The sequence below is a fragment of the Heloderma suspectum genome, chromosome 1 (assembly GCF_057233095.1).
Source record: "Heloderma suspectum isolate Gila_16-S chromosome 1, 16-S_ref, whole genome shotgun sequence".
NCBI lineage: Eukaryota > Metazoa > Chordata > Lepidosauria > Squamata > Helodermatidae > Heloderma > Heloderma suspectum.
The window spans coordinates 186,448,104-186,470,578 of NC_139458.1; the positions used below are offsets into that span (position 1 = coordinate 186,448,104).

Sequence of the window (22,475 nt, forward strand, 5' to 3'; positions counted from 1 at the left end):
AGTCACTGCCAGTTTATAGCATTAGGCTGCTAGATCTTATATGGGTCAGATATCCAAAGATAAGTAGACATTTACTTGGTGTTCAGTGGAATATTTATAATTTGAGTAATATAGCTGTCCTTTAAAGATAAATTTATCCACAGAAGATGCCAGTTGCCAGGCCCTGTTTCCATATGATCTTCATTGGAGTATACAGGAGCAGTGCTCTAAGAACTTATATTGTTCGTCATATTTTTATTTTTTTAATGGTAGGAAAAAATAAATAAATGTCAGGTTTGTTTGTCACTGGAGGTGAATTCTTTCCTCTGGAGTATGTGGCTTAACTTGCTTACAAAAAGTCATCAGAAACTACTATGTATATAAATACCTTTTTCACCTGCACTGAGATGGAGCAGCAAATGGTCCCCCACCCCTCCGCCAAGCAGTCCCAAGACTGGTCAAGTTATTTTGGCATCTGAAGCAGAAAATCCCACAAGCGTCTCTCCTTCCTTACAGTAAAAAGATGAAAACAACAAATTAAATAACAATTCGCAGCCTGAGGCAGGGCTGGCCCTCTCTCTGCTAATAGCTCATTCCCAAGATTGGTGGGAGGAAGGCATCCAACAGTGAGTTACTGCCCAGGAATAGCAAGGATCCTGTGACAGGGTTTTTTCCTATTATCCATAAAATATTGTCCTCCCTGCCAGTTTGTCCCTGCTTTTTGCTGAGGATAGAGTATATCTTCAGTATCTCATCTTACTCTTGCATTAAAAAAGAATCCCCTTTCCTTTACCCTCTCTCTTTCAACCTGTGTACTTTCCTCTTGGTCCTTGATGGCCTCAACCAGCAAGAGGGCAACCTGCAAGTCTGTGAAGGCAAAAGCACAGATAGCCAGGCACATTAGCCTCTTCCGCAGCCCTAGTCACCTCCAGCCTTCCCAGCAGACACATACCCTCAGCTCTATTTCAGACGCTGACTTATTCAGAGGAGACCAGCAATGAGCAACACTGTGCACATCCAGGCCACCAACTCAACCTCGCTGGCCATGACTGCAGTGAGATCCACCACAATGAAGATCTCCTGCCAATGGAAGCTACTGTTGGAGCATTAGCATCCATGGACCATGCCACCCTCACTCACACATTCCAGGAGCTGCCAACAACTCTAGATTTGGAATTCTTCAGCCTCAGGGGCACATAATTAAGGTACTTAGGAGTGATCCGGCGGTGGCAATCTGGGACAGTGGTAGTGCCAGACCACCACCACCCATTCCAGGAGTTTCCGCCAAAACCAGTTGCCAATTTTTCCGGACCGCAGTTTCCGTATGGCACTATAGGGGGACCCCACCTGCCACCCAGCTCCCTCCCAGGAGTCAGGAACCTCTTCAGCTGCTGCTTCTGCTGCTATTAATAGCTTTTCACAGATTGATAGTACCGTCCTGAGCCAGTTTAAACAGGTGGTGCTCGATAAGCTCACAGATCAACTGCTAGATAAACAGGAGGCTAGAATTAGTCAGTGTCACAAAAGGGACAGTGGGGGGACCTATCTTCAGGCTCCTTTCCCTCCCTGACTCCCAGGCCTAGACAAAAAAAATCCTCAAAAACAGAAAAAGCTATTCCCCCTTCCACAACCACATTCATCCAATGAATCTGATAGGTAATCTCTAGACCCATAGGTAATAGCCTGGGCAAGAGAAACCAGGCTCAAATAATAGATTCTCTGGTTCATAAGCCTGATAGTGATTCTCCCCAAACTCCTACAGGGTTAAGGAGGAGGGTGAATGGTCTGATCAGGGCACAGTTGAGGATACAACAAAGATCAGGTTTTTCAATAATGACAATGTCCTTCCTTTGTTAGCTAAAGCCATTGGCTCCCTGGCTTTGCAGCCTATGGAACCTGAAAAGCTACAACCACTATCTAGAGGGGTGGTGATATTTCCAGGGAAGTGCATTTTCCTCCTTCCTTTAATAAGCTCATGAAAGAGGAGTGGGCTTCTCCCCTCCAGGGAAAAAGGGTCATTAATGTTGCTCTTCACTGTTATAACCTTCCACAGCAAACTAGGGAAGAATGAAAAGTACCACTAATAGATGCTCCAGTCACTACCCTTCTATCTGGAGCAGTTATGCCCAAGGACAGGGATGCTACTCTCAAGGTCTAGTGGGAAAGATGCTCCAACTTGGCACTACAGAAAGCACATAAAGCCACTGCCTCAGCCCTTGGAGCTTCTGCAGCATCTTCCTATTTTTCCAGAGCCTCCGTCTTCTGGGTAGAGGACATCATGACTAACAAGGTTCTGGGTAGAACTGCCCTCTACAGAGGCTTAGTTAAGCTTTCAAAATCTACTTTTCTTGCTGATTCCAGACAGGATGCATGCCTGTTCAATGTAGATCTATTGCAACCACCACAGTAACCTGCAGATCTATTTGGTTAAAACACTGGAACATTGATGCCTCCTCCAGGGGTAACTTAGCCATAGTATCCTTCAAAGAGGCCCATCTTTTCAGAGAAGTTGCCTTAAAGAGCATTAATAGAAACAAAGGAGAGGATAAAGGTTATGCATATCTCTTCCAAACAGGAGGTCAAGAAATCCTTCAACAGATTTTACCCCTCTGTTCGTCCATACTAAACCTTGGACCAAGTTCCTTTCGTTCAAAAGGATTCCAGTACCCAAACCCTACCTGGTCATCCTCCTCCTCCAAGCCCTCCTCCTTCCAGCTCACCAAAACAGGGTGCCAACAGTTTTGATGCATGGCTCCCTCTGGTGGAGGGAAGGCTCCAGCACTTCCAGCATGGGAGGCCACAGCCTCAGACAGCGGGGTATGAAGTATGATATGCAACAGCTACCCTATCAAGTTCCAGGGAACCCCCAGATATTGTTTCATATCCCCTCGCTTCACGCCCTGGAACAAATGTCAAATTATATCCCAAGCCATCCAGTATCTCCTAGACATTAGGAATGATTGAAATGGTTCCTCCTCTGGAAAGCTTCTCAGGATTCTATTCCATTTTCTTTATCCTACCCCCAAAAGAAGAAGACTGGAGGGCCGTTCTAGATTTGAACTGCGTAAACAAGTTTATAATGTATCAGAAGTTCTGCATGGAGACACGTTACACTATCACGGAGACGTTCCACACAAGCAAATTACTAACTACCTACCTCTATGTACAAATAGCCCACCATCATCAGAAATTCTTGAGGTTCTCTTACCAAGACCAACATTTCCAGTATAAGGCCATGTGTTCTCAGTACAAGGCCATGTGTCTGGGTGTTCTCAAAAATAATGTTCTCTCTTAATGTATATTTCTGGCTCCAGGGCATCCACATACATCCCTATCTGGACAATCTCCTCCTCCACTCTTCATCTCTAGAAGAGGGACACCTAGACCTGGACCAGGCAGTCTCCTGCCTCACAAGTCATGGCTACCTCATCAGCCACAAGAAACTCCGACTCAAGAGACTTCTATTCAACTCAAAGACTTTTATACCTTGGAACACTGGCTGAATAGGAAAAGTATTCGGCAAATGATTTTGCCCTGAGGTCATTAGTTTTTGGTCTCACACCCAGGACATTGATTTAAACAAGCAGCACTCGACTAAGTGTCTCACAATTAGATTAGGCACAGTAATTGGAAATTACATATGAATACACCTCCAGGCAAAGAATAATTCTCCATTGTGTAATTATTGATAAGTTATCAGGCAGGAATTCTCACCCTCAAGTACTGCAATCTCAAGGAAATACTATCTTGATGAAATTGAGCAATGTTTGGGCAAAGGATTTGTTTGTCCTATGGAAACTTCTGTTCACTTGGACCAAAAGTTGTCTCTGCTCTTGTGTCAGCTCTGTCTTACTTAGACCACCAGAGCTTTTGTTCCTTTATTATCTTTGATGTGGTTCATACGACACAACAACCCACCATTCCTAATTGGTGCTGCCTTCAGAAATGATCCAGCAGGATCACAGGGCAGGTATATTTCAGGCCCCATTCTGTCTTCTGGAGGTTCTTTCCCTATACATTGTAGCCTTCAAACCTTTACCCATTTTCTCTGTGGGGTTCTTGGTTGGAAGCCCAGACAGTTTAGTACAGTCTTGGCCTTGGTCATGCAGTGGGATGGATCATGACCAGCCCTCCTTCTCCATGCTCCCTCTTCATGCCCATTGGGTCAGGCAGTTATTCTGGAAGAATTAGTTAACACAGAAGTGGTCAGGAAGACGTGCCTTTATTGGATCTGTATGTCCAAACCCTGTTGCCCTGAGAAGAAGCTGGAAGAAGCATGACCATGCTTGAAAACTAAAGATATATAATGGAGTGTGTGATTGAGCTGTCCTCCTGCATATAGTGATGCATGCCCAGGAAGGGATGTGGTGTACAGGAATCTGCACTGCTTATATAGGAAGTGATGGATCCAGATTGGGTCTGAAATCTGAATCATATCAGTAGTGACTGTTGTAGCAGGCAGCTGCAAATCTTCAGTTGCTTGAACATGCAGGATGTGATCATTGTATGTAGAAGCTTTTGGCTATATTAATCAATGTTCAGGGATGCAAATTGTATCTTATTCTGGAGTTTGAAAAGTCAATATGCAAAAAACAATGCAAAGAGTGACTTAGGCTGCAATCCTATGCGCGCGTGCACGTGCGCACGCACACACACACATATATACACATACACAGGCCAGTCACCTGGAACAAGGCCCATTGAACTTAATGAGAATTACGTCTGAATAGAGAAGCATAGGATTGCGATGTTAAGGATTTTTTTTTCTTTTCCAATGTATTTTATTAAGTTTATATCCTACAAATAGTGCTCAAGGCAGCTAACAGTAAAATGCTAGATAAAATACAAAATGATAATCAAAACATAAGAGCAAATCAATTAAAATACACCAATAAAATTAAGAAATAAATAGCACCTACCAGTTAAAACCTATTTCAACAAACCTAAAGTCAGCTTAAAGGCAAAACGCCTGTCTGAGTAAGAACATTTTTGCCTGCCAGAGGAAGGACATCAAAGATAGGGTTAAGCTTGTACACCCTTGGCAAGGAGTTCCAGAGCCTGGGAGCAGTCGTAGATAATTTCAGAAACCTTTTGGAGATTATTTCATCTCCAAATTTGATACAAGATGTTCATGTTGTTGTTGTTCAGTCGTTCAGTCATGTCCGACTCTTCGTGACCCCATGGACCATAGCACGCCAGGCCTTCCTGTCCTGCGCTCTCTCCCAGAGCGTGCTCAAGTTCATATTCATTGCATCTGTGATGCTATCTAGCCATCTCATCCTCTGCCGTCCCCTTCTCCTTTTGCCTTCAGTCTTTCCCAGCATCAGGGTCTTTTCCAGAGAGTTTTTTCTTCGCATTAGGTGGCCAAAATATTTGAGCTTCAGCTTCAGTATCTGTCCTTCCAATGAGCACTCAGGGTTGATTTCCTTTAGGATGGACTGATTTGACCTCCATGCAGTCCAGGGGACTCGTAACAGTCTTCTCCAGCACCACAGTTCGAAAGCATCAATTCTTTGGCGCTCAGCCTTCCTTATAGTCCAGCTCTCACAGCCATACATTACTACTGGGAAAACCATAGCTTTGATTAGACGGACCTTTGTCGGCAGAGTGATGTCTCTGCTTCTTACTATGCTGTCTAGGTTTGCCATAGCTTTCCTCCCAAGGAGCAAGCGTCTTTTAATTTCATGGCTACTGTCACCGTCTGCGGTGATCTTGGAGCCCAAGAAAGTAAAATCTGTCACTGCTTCCATTTCTTCCCCTTCTATATGCCAGGAAGTGATAGGGCCAGATGCCATGATCTGAGTTTTTTTAATGTTGAGTTTCAAACCAGCTTTTGCACTCTCCTCTTTCACCCTCAACAAGAGGCTCTTTAGATCCTCTTTGCTTTCTGCCATTAGGGTGGTATCGTCTGCATATCGGAGGTTGTTGATAATTCTCCCAGCAATCTTAATTCCGACCTCTGATTCATCCAACCCAGCATTTCTCATGATGTACTCTGCATATAAGTTAAATAAGCAGGGTGACAATATGCAGCCTTGTCGTACTCCTTTCCCAATTTGGAACCACTCAGTTGTTCCATGTCTGGTACTTACTGTTGCTTCTTGACCCTCGTACAGGTTTCTCAGGAGACAGGTAAGGTGGTCTGGTACTCCCATCTCTTTAAGAATTTGCCACAGTTTGTTGTGATCCACACAATCAAAGGCTTTAGCGTAGTCAATGAAGCAGAAATAGACGTTTTTCTGGAATTCTCTTGCTTTCTCCATGATGCAGCGAATGTTGGCGATTTGATCTCTAGTTCCTCTGCCTCTTCGAAACCCCGCTTGTACTTCCGGTAGTTCTCAGTTCACATACTGCTGAATCCTAGCTTGTAGGATTTGAGCATAACCTTGCTGGCATGTGAAATGAGCGTAGTTTAAACACTCTTTGGCGTTGCCCTTCTTTGGAATTGGAATGTAAACTGACCTTTTCCAGTCTTGTGGCCACTGTTGAGTGTTCCAAATTTGTTGGCATATTGAGTGCAGCACTTTAACAGCATCATCTTTTAGGATCTTAAATAGCTCAGCTGGAATTCTGTCAACTCCACTAGCTTTATTGTTACTAATGCTTCCTAAGGCCCACTTGACTTCACTCTCGAGGATGTCCGGCTCAAGTTCAGTGACCGCACTATCATGGCTATCAGGGACATTCACATCTTTCGTTTATAGTTCTTCTGTGTATTCTTTCCACCTCTTCTTAATCTCATCTGCTTCTGTTAGGTCCCTGCCTTCTTTGTCCTTTATCATGCCCGTCTTTGCACAAAATGTTCCCTTGAGGTCTCCAATTTTCTTGAAGAGATCTCTAGTCTTTCCCATTCTGTTGTTTTCCTCGATTTCTTTGCATTGTTCATTTAAGAAGACCTTCTTGTCTCTCCTTGCTATTCTCTGGAACTCTGCATTCAGTTGGATATATCTTCCCCTATCTCCCTTGCTTTTCGCTTCCCTTCTTTCCTCAACTACTTGTAAAGCCTCATCAGACAGCCACTTGGCTTTCTTGCATTTCTTTTTCTTTGGGATGGATTGAGTTGCTGCCTCCTGAACAATGTTACGGACCTCCGTCCATAGTTCCTCAGGCACTCTGTCTATCAGGTCTAATCCCTGAAATCTATTCCTCACCTCCACTGTATATTCATAAGGGATATGATTTAGGTCATACCTGAATGGTTTAGTGGTTTTCCCGACGTTCTTCAATTTAAGCCGAAATTTTGCAAGAATCAGCTCATGATCTGAGCCACAGTCAGCTCCAGATCTTGTTTTTACTGACTGTATGGAGCTTCTCCATCTTTGGCTGCAAAGGACATAATCAATCTGATTTTGATATTGACCATCTGGTGATGTCCATGTGTAGAGTCGTCTCTTGTGCTGTTGGAAAAGGGTGTTTGCTATGATCAGCGTGTTCTCTTGGCAAAACTCTATTAGCTTTTGTCCTGCTTCATTTTGTACACCAAGGCCATGCCTGCCTGTTATCCCGGTGATTTCTTGACTTCCTACTTTAGCATTCCAATCCCCTATGATGAAGAGGACATCTTTTTTTGGTGTTAGTTCTAGAAGGTGTTGTAGGTCTTCATAGAACCTATTAACCTCAGCTTCTTCGGCATCAGTGGTTGGGGCATAGACTTGAATTAGTGTGATGTTGAATGGTTTGCCTTGGATTCGTACTGAGATCATTCTATCATTTTTGAGATTGTACCCCAGTACTGCTTTTCCCACCCTTTTGTTGACTAGGAGTGCTACTCCATTTCTTCTAAGGGATTCTTGCCCACAATAGTAGATATGATGGTCACCTGAATTAGATTTGCCCATGCCGGTCCATTTTAGTTCGCTGATTCCCAAGATGTTGATGTTCAATCTTGCCATCTCATGTTTGACCACCTCCAGCTTACCTTGATTCATTGATCTGACATTCCAGGTTCCTAAACAATATTGTTCTTTACAACATCGGATTTTCTTTTCACCACCAGACACATCCACAGCTGAGTGTCCTTTCGGCTTTGGCCCAGCTGCTTCACTCTTTCTGGCGCTACTTGGAAATACCCTCTGCTCTTCCCCAGTAGTATATTGGACACCTTCCGACCTGAGGGGCTCATCTTCCGGCGTCATATCTTTTAGCCTTGTGATACGTTCCATGGGGTTTTCTTGGCAAGAATACTGGAGTGGGTTGCCATTTCCTTCTCCAGTGGACCACATTTTGTCAGAACTCTCTGCCATGACCTGTCCGTCTTGGGTGGCCCTGCACGGCATAGCTTATGGCTTCACTGAGTTACGCAAGCCCCTTCGCCACAACAAGGCAGTGATCCATGAAGGGGCAAGATGTTCATACAAAATTGTAAATGCAGACTGAATTAATGAAGCAACTGAAAACTATGGCTATTTTCTACTGCAAAATTATTTTCTAAAGCCCATATTTAAAATTAGTGCCTTCCACTAATTATTAACTCACTGGAAAAGACCCTGATGCTGGGAAAGATTGAAGGCAAAAGGAGAAGGGGACGGCAGAGGATGAGATGGCTAGATAGCATTACCGTTGCAATGAATATGAACTTGAGAATGCTCTGGGAGAGAGTGGAGGACAGGAAGGCCTGGCATGCTATGGTCCATGGGGTCACGAAGAGTCGGACACGACTTAACGACTGAACAACAACAGTGTATTTATTCATGCAAGTCCCACTTCAGCTGGGCTTTATTCTCAAATAAGTATGCTTCTGTTTGCAATCTAGGTGGCTGAGATTAGCAGGGTATTCTAGATTCATATAGGGCATTTTACAGTGCAGTATTTATTATTGCTTGCAGGCTAAATCAAAATCTTTCCATTTGAGATTCACTGTTGTATCAACGAAAGTTCTGTGATAATATATCCTTGCTCTATAGTGTTGTGTGTTTTAAACTAATTAAGTTTTAGAAGATGTATTGGTTCCTTCACAGTTTGAATCATTTATTTTATGCACATATTCTATATTCTATTTGACTTGCTGCTAAGCCAAAATCAGCCCTTGATCTTGGTGTCTGAAAATGTAGAATACAAGAAATAAATATAAAGCCACAGCAGTTGGTTAGAATCTTTGTTTTCATTATTCTGCAGTTCATGTCAAAAAAATATTGTGGTGGTGCTTTTTCCCCCCTTCTTTTTATTTTCTTTTTTTAAACCAAGGCAGCATGGGATGTGGAAATGAATCTACAAGCAGACCTTACACTCCATCAAAGCAGATCTTGTTATGTGCAGCTAAATCATTAGAAAAGTAAGTCTCACTTCAGTTGAGTTCTTAATTAACTCTGTTATGAGTACAAATTGCTGACATTGAGCTTTTTCAATAGTTAACTGTTATCCATTTGTACAACAGTGTAGATCCCAACCAGTTCTTAAGGCACACCTTTGAAACTCTTCGGGGCTGGTCTATGTATTGTGCTTATCGGGGGAATGCTGTCAAAAACATGACATGGTGAATGATCCCTGCCCCAGCTGTGATGTGTAGAAGTGCAGAATACAGTTGTTGTGCTGAGGCCTTCCACACCTTCATTGGATGTTCCTAGTAGCTATTGGTGAGGGAATGGGAGTGCTCATTATGATGGTGATGTTCTGCATGGTAAGCACTTCTACATGTTATAGTCAGGAATCATTTGCCGCAAGGATGCTGTGTGTGGTTTTGGTAGTGCCTTCATGGGAAGTATAATATATACACCCCAGTCAGTGGTGAGGGAAGCAGTTTGGGAAATATAACCTTAGTTCAAGTAGTTTTTCTTGTCTATCCATGTTAAATGGCAGCAGATGGACCTAAAATGCTATTTGCATTTCTTAAAAACGTACATGTTTAATGCAAAGAGAAACAGAGATAACGTCTCTATAGTCTCAGTTTGTATTTATAAAAATTTGTGCTTTTTTGTCTTCCCTTGGAAAACACTTGCAATTCGTAGACGAAATGCTTTGACAAGGATTGCAAAAAATAAAAATCCAAAGATGAGTGTAAGATTGCATGACTGCATAGAAGAAGAAGCAGGTGAGATTTATGTTTGCATATATGTTTTATAGAGAGTCTATGCAGTTTTGTGTTCTTATACTGGGGCCTAGGAGATCAGAGTTCAAGTTATCCCTCAATCATGTACACACACTATGTGTAGCCTCATTTCCCATATATAATGGAAATTGCTCTGTTCTTTTATTCAGTGTAACTGGGAAGATGAAAAGATGGAGATTGTCAGGGGCATTAAAATATTATGCATACATTCCTTCCCCATGCAGACACTGTGACTCTGCATGGAAGGTTCCCCAAAGGGCTCGAGAGTACCCACTTTCTCCCTCCCTTCCCCCAGTACACACATAGGGCAAGTTTGCACATCATGACAACCCATTGTGGGTGACAAGTTATGCGGTGTGCATAGTTTCTGCACCTGACAGATGAACGGGCTTGCTCCTGCTTGTTTTCCCCCTCCTTCTGTCAGGATTCCTTAAGCCCCCACTTTATTTCAACGCCGAAAACAAACACAGATGAGAGGCTTCAGTCTACAGCTTTTAATCCATTACTTCACAGGGTCATACTTAAGCCTAACTTAAGGGGGGGAGGTCCCTTTCTCTTGTGAGGCCTCTAAGCACAGCTTTTCATGCAAGGCCAATCAGGTAGACCATCTAAGTTCCGCCCCTGCCTTCTCTTTGCCCTGCGCCTGCCGTCTATTAGGTCAGACTCCCCAAACCCCGCCTCCTCCTGTTCGCTGCCTCTCACGGGGGGGGGGGGGGGAACGCTCATCCTCAGCCAGCTGGACATTTGTAACCTGAGAAGCCGGCCTAGTCATGTGTGGACTAGCCTGGGAAAACACCTCCCCCATGTCTGGTGGTTCTACTTCAGAATCTGAACTGCTATCCCACTCCCTGTGCTCAGAAGCACCCCGACACCTTCCCCCTTGGTCCTCACCCAATATCCCAGGGTCCTGCACAGCAGAACCCATCTTGTTTGCCCATCCTGTCCCCCTCCCTGCTCCAATCGCAACCCCTTTTTGTTCCCTGGCTTAAAAAAAAATATCAGCCCCCGACATTTGTGCAAATGGGAGCATAATTTTTTGGGACCCCCCTGGAATTTGTGCACATTTTTCATTATTGTTGTTGTTATTTTCCCCTGGTTTTTTTACAGTTGCAAAAGTGTACACGTATGGATGTCAAACTATATATACTCTTGCCGTGTCCATTGCCTTGTATGTTTCACCTATCAAAGGGAACAAAGTGTTTGGAAACATACAGGTAACTGACAAGATGGGACTGCTTATAGGCTAGTTTGATAGCTGTGGACAGGTCAGGTGGGGACAGCTCCTTAGCAAAGTTATCCTGAAGTTTTGAAGTGCGGAAGTTTTAGAACTTTCTCTTAAGCCTTGTGCCCACTCCTAGTGGCAGAAGGCTCTCCACAGATCTAGAAGGTGTTGTTTTGTTTGTTTGTTTGTTTTTAAAACCAGGGATAAAACCTTTGGCCACTTCATAAAGTTGAGAGTAAAGTAAGCACCAGATCCCGCACTCTTGAAAATTTCACCTAAGTTAGCTCACACACACACACATACACATGCCATCTTTGGAGCCATCTTCATTTCACTTCCAATCCCTCCCTCCGCCACCGTCCATCCCCATGGCTGAAAAAAGCTCAACCAAAGTGTTTGGCCCAGTTCTAGTTTTATACCAAGTTTGACCATTAGTCCATCAGGATTATCTTCGGTGACTGACAGTGGCAGTCTTAAGGTTTCAGTTGGAGGTCTTTTCCAGCCTTCCTGGAGAAGTCGCGTATCAAAACTGGGATCTTTTGCATACAAAGCATGTACTCTGAAACTTACAGCCCCTTCCCTCTTCAAAGTACCTTTGCAGAAAATGGTCTATCTTGATCAATGATATCACTGTGAGCAGTGAGTATTCTGAGTGATTCCCATATTTTATAGGGAATCCTCACCAACAACCTTTTATCTTCAATCAGATTTTCATGGCATCTCCTTAAATCTACTATGCTCGCCGCCACCACTGATGATAGATCATAACCCAGTAGCTGTGCCTCTTGTTGTTTTGCTGTGATACTACAAATTGACTGTCCCATGAAGAGTATCACTGCCCTTGTGACTTCTGCAGCTTAAGCTAATATGAGAGTGCTGCTCTATGCACCCTCGCCTTAACTGAAGCGAGTCTAGTCTCTGCACACATCACAGCAGCAGACATGCCTCATAGATTTCAAACCTATTAACCATTGATCAGTGCTCTTTAAAACATGCACAATACAATATCTGGTTTTTATTTTATACTTTTTGAACTCATTTCTCACGTCACGAATTGCCTACTGTAGATAGTAGCATGCAATCCAACATGTATTTCTCCTCTGAAATGAAAGGATATGAAGACTGAATGAGGACTGTGGTTCCTGAGTACTCTTCAATATGGACTCACTAACTGTGCACTGATTTTATGATAGGGAACTTGTATTTCCATTACTATAAGTTAGTTTGATTAGTATATCAAACATATAGTTGGTATATGAAATAGCATGAGTTTCTCTATTCTTAAGTCATAACATAAATACGATAATACTGTTGCTGTTGATTTGCAGTGTTTCTATCCTGTGTTTCTCTTTTCCCCCCTTAGAAATTCTTAATGATCAACAATTAAAAACTGATTTACAGAGACTGAATCATGAAACTATGATAATTGAGGCTAAGACAGAATCCAAAGTCAATGGTTGGTTCAAACAAAATATATTTCATTTCAGCTTTCATGACTATATATTATGTTAAAGCATGATTTCAAAAGGCTATTTCTTTGACTTTATGATAGAGATGCCATTAATGTGTGTTTTTGAACTTCGTGGATGGTGTAAAGTTTAACAAAGGTACTACTAATCCAAAGAGAATATTCTAACCATGCCTTTACTGCTGATCTCTTTACTGAAATATTATGCTTTAACACTAACTGTAGCTATTTGATGTTGGCAGGAAATTCTGCTACATTTCTACCATGCTCTGCTGTAGCAGCTGTGGGTTGTATCCAACTGTGTCCTGCCAGCGGAATGGACGCTACTGGCAGATCAAATTCTTCCTTCCCCCTGCAGCACCTCAACCCCCACCCCCGGCAGTATCTGCTCCGGAGGGCAGCAAGCCCTCCTGTTGCATGAATGGAAGTTTGCTTACATAATGTTGGCTGTAGCTCAAAATGAGAGTAAAGTAAGCCACCTGTAGTGGCTTACTTGTATTAAAAGTTAAAATCTTTTTAATATCTACTGCCAGTTAACTGGGTAGGTTTTTAATCAATCAAAACATTTCTTTGATTAATCAAATCACTTAATTGCCTAACATTTACAGCCCTAAATGTTTTCTTTTTACATGCAAGGTTTTGGTCATGGAACAAAAGAGGATACATGAATTAGGCCACCATCTTTCAATTTCTCTGTGCCACTTTTTCTTTTTTCTACTAAATAGCAATAACTGTCATAAGTAGCATAGTTTTTCTACCCTTGAAGGAAATCCTGACTTTTAAAGTTAAATAGCCCTTACTACTTATCCCTGTTACCTCTTTATGAACTAAACTGTAGTATCATAAATTGTATGTGATGTCATGGCTCACTCAGCCCTACTAAATAAAAGACTAGACTGATGTAGATTTTTAAGCTCAAAAAGCTGTCCTGTGAGACTGACTGACAAGTCTAACAGAGGTGTAGTAAGCCATGATCAAGTCTGAGGGCAGAGATGGCAGTCCAGGTATGGTAGGACCATATGGAAGCAGGAGAAGGGGAGTTGTATAGACCTGTGGTGGATTTGATTGAGTCACCATGACCTCTGGACATTTATTTTATTTAAAGTATTTCTTAACCACTCTTCACTAGACTCTAGATTCTAGAGGCTTCCAGGGAGGGTGTACAAAAATGTGAATAAAACTGTTTACACAGACATGGGGAACAGATAATCTGCTACCCAAGTCTAGAGCAAAATTAAAAGGTGGCATCATGCCAACAAGCAAAAACAAAAAACAACCATACCAAAAACAGCAAAGCCAAAGTTACAAGTAGAGTATAGTGAATAAAATTCAATTATAGCCTTACTGAACTTATTTATTCACAAAGCTCAGGAATCTCAGTGCATTTGAGGAAGGGGAGTACTAAGGCACTTATTCCACAGATGCTAAGCTCAAACTGAGAGTTGTACTGTCAGATATTCTTGTTTGTCGTTTGTAGACTCCCATCTTTAAAAAAAATATTTCATCCTCTGTGCTGGAGGCTGCTCAAAACACTTCTGATTTAACTCCTTTTGTGTATCAAATCAGTGGTAGTCAATGCATAATATGGAGGGAAAGGGGAGGTGTTGCTAAGTTTGCTTATTCAGCATGTCACTGAGAGGTTTGGCAGCCAAAATTCAGTAATGATATGGAGAACATATGCAAGCTTGGCAATGTCTACTGTGCTGCTTAACAGTGCTCCTTTTCTCTTTATCCCATATACATTGTACAGCTGCACTTGAGTGTAGAAGGAACTGAGCTTTATTTAAATTGAGGTTGCTCTGAAAAACACTTTTAGCATTTTCTTCTGTTGGTTTTCATGGTGTTCCAGAGGACCAGCTGAAAGCATACCATACCTTACTTGTGGTTCAAGAATAATTGAGATGGTTCGAGTTAACTGTAATCTAACTTACTATTTTTAAGAATATTTAACTAAAATGGGAGTCTCACAAAACCATTTACACTTCAATCCTATATTGCCTACTCAGAAGTGAGCCCCACTGTTCAATTGGGCTTGCAACCAGGTAGATGTAACAGGCTTGTAGCCTTAATTTAACTTTGCAGAATCCCTAGCATATTCTAGTATATTCTAAGAACAAAAGGTCATTTAGCCTTGGATAAAGCTTTAACGAGTATATTTGTCTTCAGTATGCAAACTTGAAAGGGCAGATAATACGATAATGAAATATAGTCTGTGGTTAATTTTTCCAGTACATGCCAGTGTATCAATGTTAGTTTTTCTAATATATTGCAACTAGTATTTCATTAGTATAAATTATATTTAATTTTGGCTCGTGCCAGATTTTTTACATAGCTCTACAGTTTTCAGCCTGTACTCATGGCATGTTTATTTTTCTCAGTCCTCTGCGTGTTTACTCAGAAGTAAGTCCCACCGATTCCAATGGAGTTATCTCCCTTGCAAGTATGGATAAGTTTAAAAATGCTTTCAGTTGCTTTTTTATTATTCATTTATGTGGACCAAAAAACACTGAATTGAGACCATAGTCACTTTCTTTGTGACCCACGAATCTTTGAAAAGTTGGAGCTGAAATTGTTGGCTTAAACCAGGGTGAACAATCTTTTGGGGTTGGAGGGCCACATTGCCCCCCATGGAACCATTTGGAGGCCACCCAAGTGGGTGGGACTAATGGGTGCAGCCGCAACACACGCACACACGCACACTCATACACAGGACAGAATTCAGATGCGATAAAATAAATCAGTGAGATCTAAAAGTGCACACATTTGACTGGACCATACTCCAGTGTTTTAACTGTTTATTCACTCTGTTGCACAGATGCTTGATTCTGTTCACCTTATCCATATTTAAATATTACTTAACACAGGGAGCAGCTAAATGGCAAACATTTTAGAAAATGTAATCCAATCAATCACAATGTAACTGTGCTTACATTAACATTTGTTAATGTATTAATAAAGAGTTTGTATGGCATTCTAAATGTATGAAAACTCCATTTGCTTACCGTTGCTGCCTCTTGTTATCTTCATATATAACATGTTGGTTTTGCACAGATGAAAAAATGAAAAATTTCAGGAATGTTGAAAAGGCCACCACTGGTGAGGTCAGTACAGAAATGCCAACGGGCAGTGCGGATAAAGAGAATGCTGATGAGAAGCCGCCAGATAGTTCCGATGATGATGAAAACAATGAACAAAGTGACAATGGAGCTAAAAAGAGAATTGCACCACTACAATTAATGGGAGAGGTACAAGTACTTTTTGAGTTAACAGGAATTCTAGCAAAATTCGCCTGTCATAGAGGGAAAGTAAACACCTGAGCACCTCTGAGCACCTCGAAATGCGGTTTAAAAATGTAAAAAGTGTAAAGGTGTATTGAATGAAGTAAGAATATTGTATGCATCTAAATAGAGAATAGAAGGCATGACTACAGTTAAAATGTATATAATGGGAAATTTTCTTCAATAGTGCATAAAAGACAAGAACTATTTTTTACCCCAATCCTAATAATGTGTGCCAGTCTGTCTGCCTGCAGTGAGAATGTAAAATGGCTACTGCAGTGTAGATGTATGGTGCTATAACTAGTGATATCTTCTATCATAAGTGCTGCTCTGGCACGATGCATTTTTTTCATTCATCTTTTAGAATATTGTGGCTACAACATTTTGTGGCAACTATAGTTTAAAATCTCTCAGCTATATAATGTATGACTACAATATACGTAACATTTGTGTCACATTTAGTTTTAAAATTATCTCATTCCATTCATATATATTTGCTCTTTAAAAATCTTTCTTTATATTGAGAGTGGGCAGGATAAGATACTGGGAGTCTCCTTACATATCAGACTGTCTAACCAATGTTCTATTGCTATTGGCTAGTAGCATGTCTGAGACCTAGATCACAGGCATTTTATTTGTTTGTTTGTTTTTTTGTTTAAAGTTGCAATCCTATGCACATTTAGACAGAAAAAAGTCCTACAACTCCCGTCATCCCTCATCCAGTCATGCTGGCAGGAGCATGCTGGGAATTGTAGGATTTTTTTTCTGTTTATACATGCATAGGATTTCACCCTAAGTAATTTACACCCCACCCTTCAATGCTTCAGTTGCCAGGGCAGCTTGCATTAATAACCAAGATAAAAACAAACTTTAAATCAGTTAAAACACAATAAAACAAAAATAGCTGCAGAGCAGTAGATAAAATTGCCCTTCAGCAGAAATAAAAACTAGACCAAGTTAGTTAAAAATAATTAAAAGCCTAGGTTTTTAAAAAGGGACTACATTTTGCTAAAAAGGATCAGAGCAGGGGCTAGACAAGCCTCCCTAAGGGCCAGATGACACATCCAAATAGGTATTTTCTCCAGTCACCACCTGCCTAACCTCTGAAGGTGAGGGCACCTGAAGAAAGGCCTCAGAAGGAGATCTTAATATCTGGCAGCTAGGCAGTCCATATGGGAGTAGGTGAATATCCCCTGGCAGCCTTAGGTGGTGGCCTAGAACAGCTTTTGCTGTAGAAACAGATGAAAAAATTCTTCCTTCCCAATGTTGCCTTTTCAATGTGTGGAGAGTCTTATGCCACTGCCAGATGTCATTGCCAGTGATATGAGAACTACCTGGGTGATGTGGAGGATTCTCAGTGTGTAGAGAAGCTGCCATGCCGAAACTGTGAAATCTCAAGCTGGACTCTGCATGACTGGCTTAATGTTTAGTTGGACCTTTGAGATGTATTGAATGGAGTTTGAGGCAGGACGGCTGGCTGGCATTTCTTTGGGAATGTGGTATAATCCCACAGAAAATGGAAAATCTATTGGGCCTAGCATTGAGAGTGAGGAGGAAGTTCTGAAATTCCATAAACTAAAATGAATTTAATTTTATAAGATGATTCTACATTGTTTGAATGTAAGGCGTTATTTCCTTTCAAAGCTTGCTGCAACTAGTTCTCAGTGTATAGAGTAGAAAAAAATCTTCATATTAATATACATCCTTTTAAATATTCTCTATAGTTTCTGAAAGCAATAATGGAACGGAAATACAGCCTTGCAAAAAAACTTTGTCAAATGAGTAAGTATTGTATATAATTTATCTGACTTGTGTTGTTTTCCCTTAACTTTTTTTTCTAAGTTGTCACTTAGGTAACAGTTACTTAGGTATGTGAATTCATTTACGAATTTCAGTTTACTATTTAGGTAGGAGCAATACCTAAAGTGCATGTGCACTAGGCAGCAGATATGATCACTATTCAAGGACTTGGAATCTTCTGGATTCTTTCTAGCATAGTTTCATATAGAGGGAGATCTTGTGGTAGTGACACTCTCTCTAATATACTACAAACATATATCGCTTATATGCCACTTTAACTGTCAAAACCCCTAGGAATTGTATTTACTTTCATTAAGCAGAGATACTATAACAGGGTATACAGTATTTACACTGTTCGCCAGAGTACAGCTTTGTGTAGAAACTTGTTTCTGAATAACAACAGGAGCAACTTTTCCCCCAGCCCCTTAGTACTGTAAAGATACTAGCCATGCTCAAGTATTAGATGCTTAACAACTGTATAAGCATATGCATAGTAAAGGAAGAGTCGAAGAAATGCAGAAGGGGAATCTGTTGCCTCAGTTTTCCTAATTTCCGCAACTTCTTGTACAAGTCAGTGGAGTGGTAACTTTCCAGACTAGACAATAGGTAAAATGCATGTGTTGTTTTAAATTTTAGATAGCAATGCAGGGGCCCTGATCAGGATTGCAACCATGGCACATAGACAAAGGGAACATAATCCTTTCCCCTCTTCACCTCTTCCTGATGAAAATCCCACCCCCCACCCCAGTTGCTATTTGCCTTAGGAGGGTAACTGCCATTGGTGCCAAAGGCAGCTTCTGTCCTGGGGCAAACAGTGGGTGAGGGGTGGGGGTGGGGGTCACTGCAATTGTGGAACTAGGGGTGGGGGAAAGGAAAGAATAAACCCCTCCCTCCTTGTATGACATGGTCATGATCCTAATTGTCACTCACCCCACTGAGTACTGCTATTTAAATTTTTAAAACGTGAAAATCATCTAGGCAGATAAGAAATTGCAATTAATTTCTTCATCTGATTAGGGAGATTGCAAGTAATTTCTGGTCTAAGGAAACAAATTTTCTGCAGAAGAAAAATCCTGTATGTTCCTTTAAAAGAAAATTGCTGCTTTAATGATGGAGAGCAGGTGTTAGGGACAGACAAATCTGTCAGTTGCTATTTCTCTCAGCTTCTCATTTTTCAAGTTTTCTCCTGTTTCTGCATCAGTTCATTTTTTTTAAAGTCTGCATTTTCGTGCACTTTTCTCCTAATACATCCTTTTTGGTACACAATTTAGCCTACTATATGTGTTTTTGTAATCAATTTCCCTTAATATAATGCACTTTTGTACATAATTTCCACAAATATGCACTTCTTTGTATGCATTTTTTCATAAAAGAACTGTACTGAAAAATTTGGTGAAGTGCGAATACCAAGCAGTAACTGCATTTTGGTTTGTGTATCAATTTGGGAAGTGCTAATTCAAGTAGGTTCACTTTAAAATGCAAACCAATCAAAAGTCTCTCTCATGTTGTCCTGAGAAAAATGTATTTTAAAAAATTCCAAGAAAAGTTATTGAAATATTGGGACATGCTGTTGTACTCCTAATAACTGTGACAGTATTTGTACTTTAAAACTCTAATTAAAATATGGTTTTGGCCGTATGAATTTTACATAGCTTTCATATTTTGGTTTTAATTTGTTATTCTGTTCCAAATTATGGGCCACTGGCATGAGAAATAGTTTTGCGCCTGCAAGCATAGGAGCTCTTTTTGGAGATTTTCCATATTCTGTTTTACCATGTAGACAATAATGCCCCCTTGTCAAATTCCAGTTTTAATATATGAACCAGAAAACCCTGAGGCCAAGCAGTTTCTTCCACTTATTGAGCAAAAACTACTATTAGGTAAGTGTGAAAACAGTGAACACTGCAAACTATTCTGCAAATATTTCTGCTCTCCAGGAGCAGAAAGCTTTGGGTCTTGTTAAATGTATATGGCCTGTGGAGACAAAGCAAAACGCAAGCTTGCTCCTTATTGTTAAAGCACTATCTGTATTCACATTATAGTAGATTGTAACAGTGGTCAAAATTTTGAGTTACACTTGTAGCCCAATCCTATGTATGTTACCATTACTCAAAAGTAAGTCCCACTGAGTTCAGTGGAGTTTACTCATGAGTGTGTGCATAGGATTGCAAATAAACACTTATTTGCAAAATTAGTGTTAATGATATTGGAAGAAATCCTCTGCATCTGCTTCACACTTTAAAGCAGTGTCCTGGCACATTATTGTATCACTGGTGTTTACTGCAATACATATGTAAGTATGAAGGGGAGGTGTGTGTGTGTATTTAAAGCATTTTTACCTTGCTCTTCATCCAAAAGGGCTCCCAGAGCAGCTTTTAAGGCACAACACAAAAGGAAAAAAGGTATGGGGAGGGAGGAGGAAAAAAGTAAACTCGGGTACCAGTTCTTAATGTTATAGTCTTCTTATAATGACCAGCTGAGATGGAACAGTTCAGGTAGAGGAGGAGTCAAAAGGAACTGGTCTCTCAGCAGAGCCAGGGTAATGGCCCTGCTTCCCTTCTCTTCCTCTGCTACAACCTGGTGCCATGTCCACAAACACATGGGGTTATATGTTTTTAAAAATTGTTGGTGGGTGGTGGGCTTTGGGGTTGTGTTTGTGATTTTAAGGGTTGGGTGCCCACTTGATAGGCGGAAGTGAGGGAGGCATGTGTCCACCTGGCGGAGGCAGTGGGGGGAGTTCTGGGGGTCAGAACATACCGAGGCTGAGTGACAGATGCTGGCAGAGCACTAGGGGCAGGCCATGCCAGGTAGGTGGAACAGGGGAGAGATGCGTAATATCTATCCCCTGTTTCGGGCCTGTCCAGAGCCGAAGGATGGCTGGGGGATGCCTGACTCCATCCTCTGGCCTTCGTCTGCTGCTGTGTAATGCCAGGTCTGTTGCCCATAAAACATCTCTCATCCATGACATGATCCTGTGGACCTGGCATGTATTACAGAGACTTGGCTAGATGAGGCTGCTGCTCCCACTCTTGTGGCCATTTGCCCAGCTGGATTTTCATATGCGCAGTAGATGAGGGCTGTGGGTCAGGGAGGAGGAGTGGCTGTTATCTACTGGGAGTCCTTGGTCCTCACCAGACTCCCTCTCCAGGAGACCAGGGTTGCTGATAGCATGTACTGGAGAGTGATAGGAGTGATGCCATCAGTCCTCAAGGAGGTGGTGATAAGACCACTGTTAAAGAAGCCCTCCTTGGATCCCCAAGACTTGAACAACTTTCTCCCGGTCTCGAATCTGCTGGTTTTGGGCAAGGTGATTGAGCGGGTGGTGGCTTAGCAGTTGCAGGCAGACTTGGAAGAAGTCCATTTCAGTTGGCCTTCAGGCTTGGGCATGGGACAGAAACAGCCTTGGTCGCATTGGTGGATGATATGGGGAGAGCTCTGGATAGGAGCGAATGCTCCTTGTTCTCCTCGATCTCTCAGCGGCTTTTGATACTGTCAACCACGGTATCCTCCTGGACCGCCTGGAGGGGTTGGGCATAAGGGACACTGTATTATGGTGGTTCCCTTCCTTTCTCTGTGGCAGGTACCAGAAGGTAGCTCTGGGGGAGGAGACTTCAGACCCTTGGCTGCTCACTTGCGGGGTGCCACAGGGTTCTATTCTCTTCCCGATGTTATTTACCATCTATATGAAGCCACTGGGGGCTATCATCAGGAGGTTCGGGGTGCAGTGTCACCAATATGAAGATGACACGCAACTCTACCTTTCATTTAAATCCTCACCAAGGTTGGCTATAGAAACCCTGTCCAAGTGTGTGGAGTCCGTGAGTGGCTGGATAGAAAGGACTAAGCTGAAACTGAACCCCAACAAAACCGAAGTACTTTTTGTGGGAGACAAGGGGAGATTGGGTGATGTTGACCTGGTGTTTAATGGGGTGCAGCTACCCCTGAAGGACCAGGTCCGCTGTCTGGGGGTCATTTTAGACTTCCAGCTATCCATGGAGGCTCAGGTGTCAGCCGTGAGCTGGGCAGCGCTGTACCAACTCCATCTGATACGGCAGCTGCACCCCATCTCCCTAACCATCCGCTCCCATCAGTAGTTCATGTCCTGGTCTCCTCTCACCTAGACTACTGTAATGTGCTCTATGTGGGGTTACCCTTGAAGACGTTTCGGAAGTTGCAACTGGTGCAGAATGCAGTGGCCTGCCTGATTAAAGGCAGCCATCAGCGAGACAACATCACTCCAGCGCTGAAGGAGTTGCACTGGTTATCACTTGTCTTTTGATCCCAATTCAAGGTGTTGGCATTGACCTTTAAAACCTTATATGGTTCTGTCCCAGTCTATCTTAAGGAGCGCCTCCAACAACACCAGGGATGCCGCTCAACGAGATCACCCTCGGTAGGCCTTCTATCTGCCCCATCAGCCAGGACAGCTAGGCTGGTGAGGACTAGGGAAAGGGCCTTTTCTGTGGTGGCCCCCACTCTGTGGAATTCCCTCCCTAGTGACCTCCGCTATGCCCCCTCTTTGATGAGCTTCCGCCAGGCTTTAAAAACCTGGCTGTTCAGGAGGGCATTTGGGGTGGGTTTTTTAGAGTAGTGTTGTTTTGTTATGTTGTTTTGTTCAGTTGATTATGTAAATTTGTTATTAGTATTGTACGCTGCCTAGAGTGGCTGGGCAGCTGGCCAGAT

General features: G+C 42.2%; 1 protein-coding gene across 3 annotated transcripts in view; it reads left to right on the forward strand.

Moving 5' to 3' along the window:
* ERICH2 (glutamate rich 2) overlaps positions 1–22,475 on the forward strand; it is a 41,792-nt gene that overhangs the window by 15,601 nt on the left and 3,716 nt on the right. For all 3 annotated transcript variants that reach the window (XM_084829745.1, XM_084829731.1, XM_084829739.1), the window contains 6 exons: positions 9,167–9,250; positions 9,924–10,006; positions 12,610–12,702; positions 15,766–15,959; positions 17,717–17,774; positions 19,601–19,672. In XM_084829745.1, coding sequence (XP_084685871.1) covers positions 9,167–9,250; positions 9,924–10,006; positions 12,610–12,702; positions 15,766–15,959; positions 17,717–17,774; positions 19,601–19,672 — 584 coding nt within the window. The remainder of the gene's footprint in view (positions 1–9,166; positions 9,251–9,923; positions 10,007–12,609; positions 12,703–15,765; positions 15,960–17,716; positions 17,775–19,600; positions 19,673–22,475) is intronic.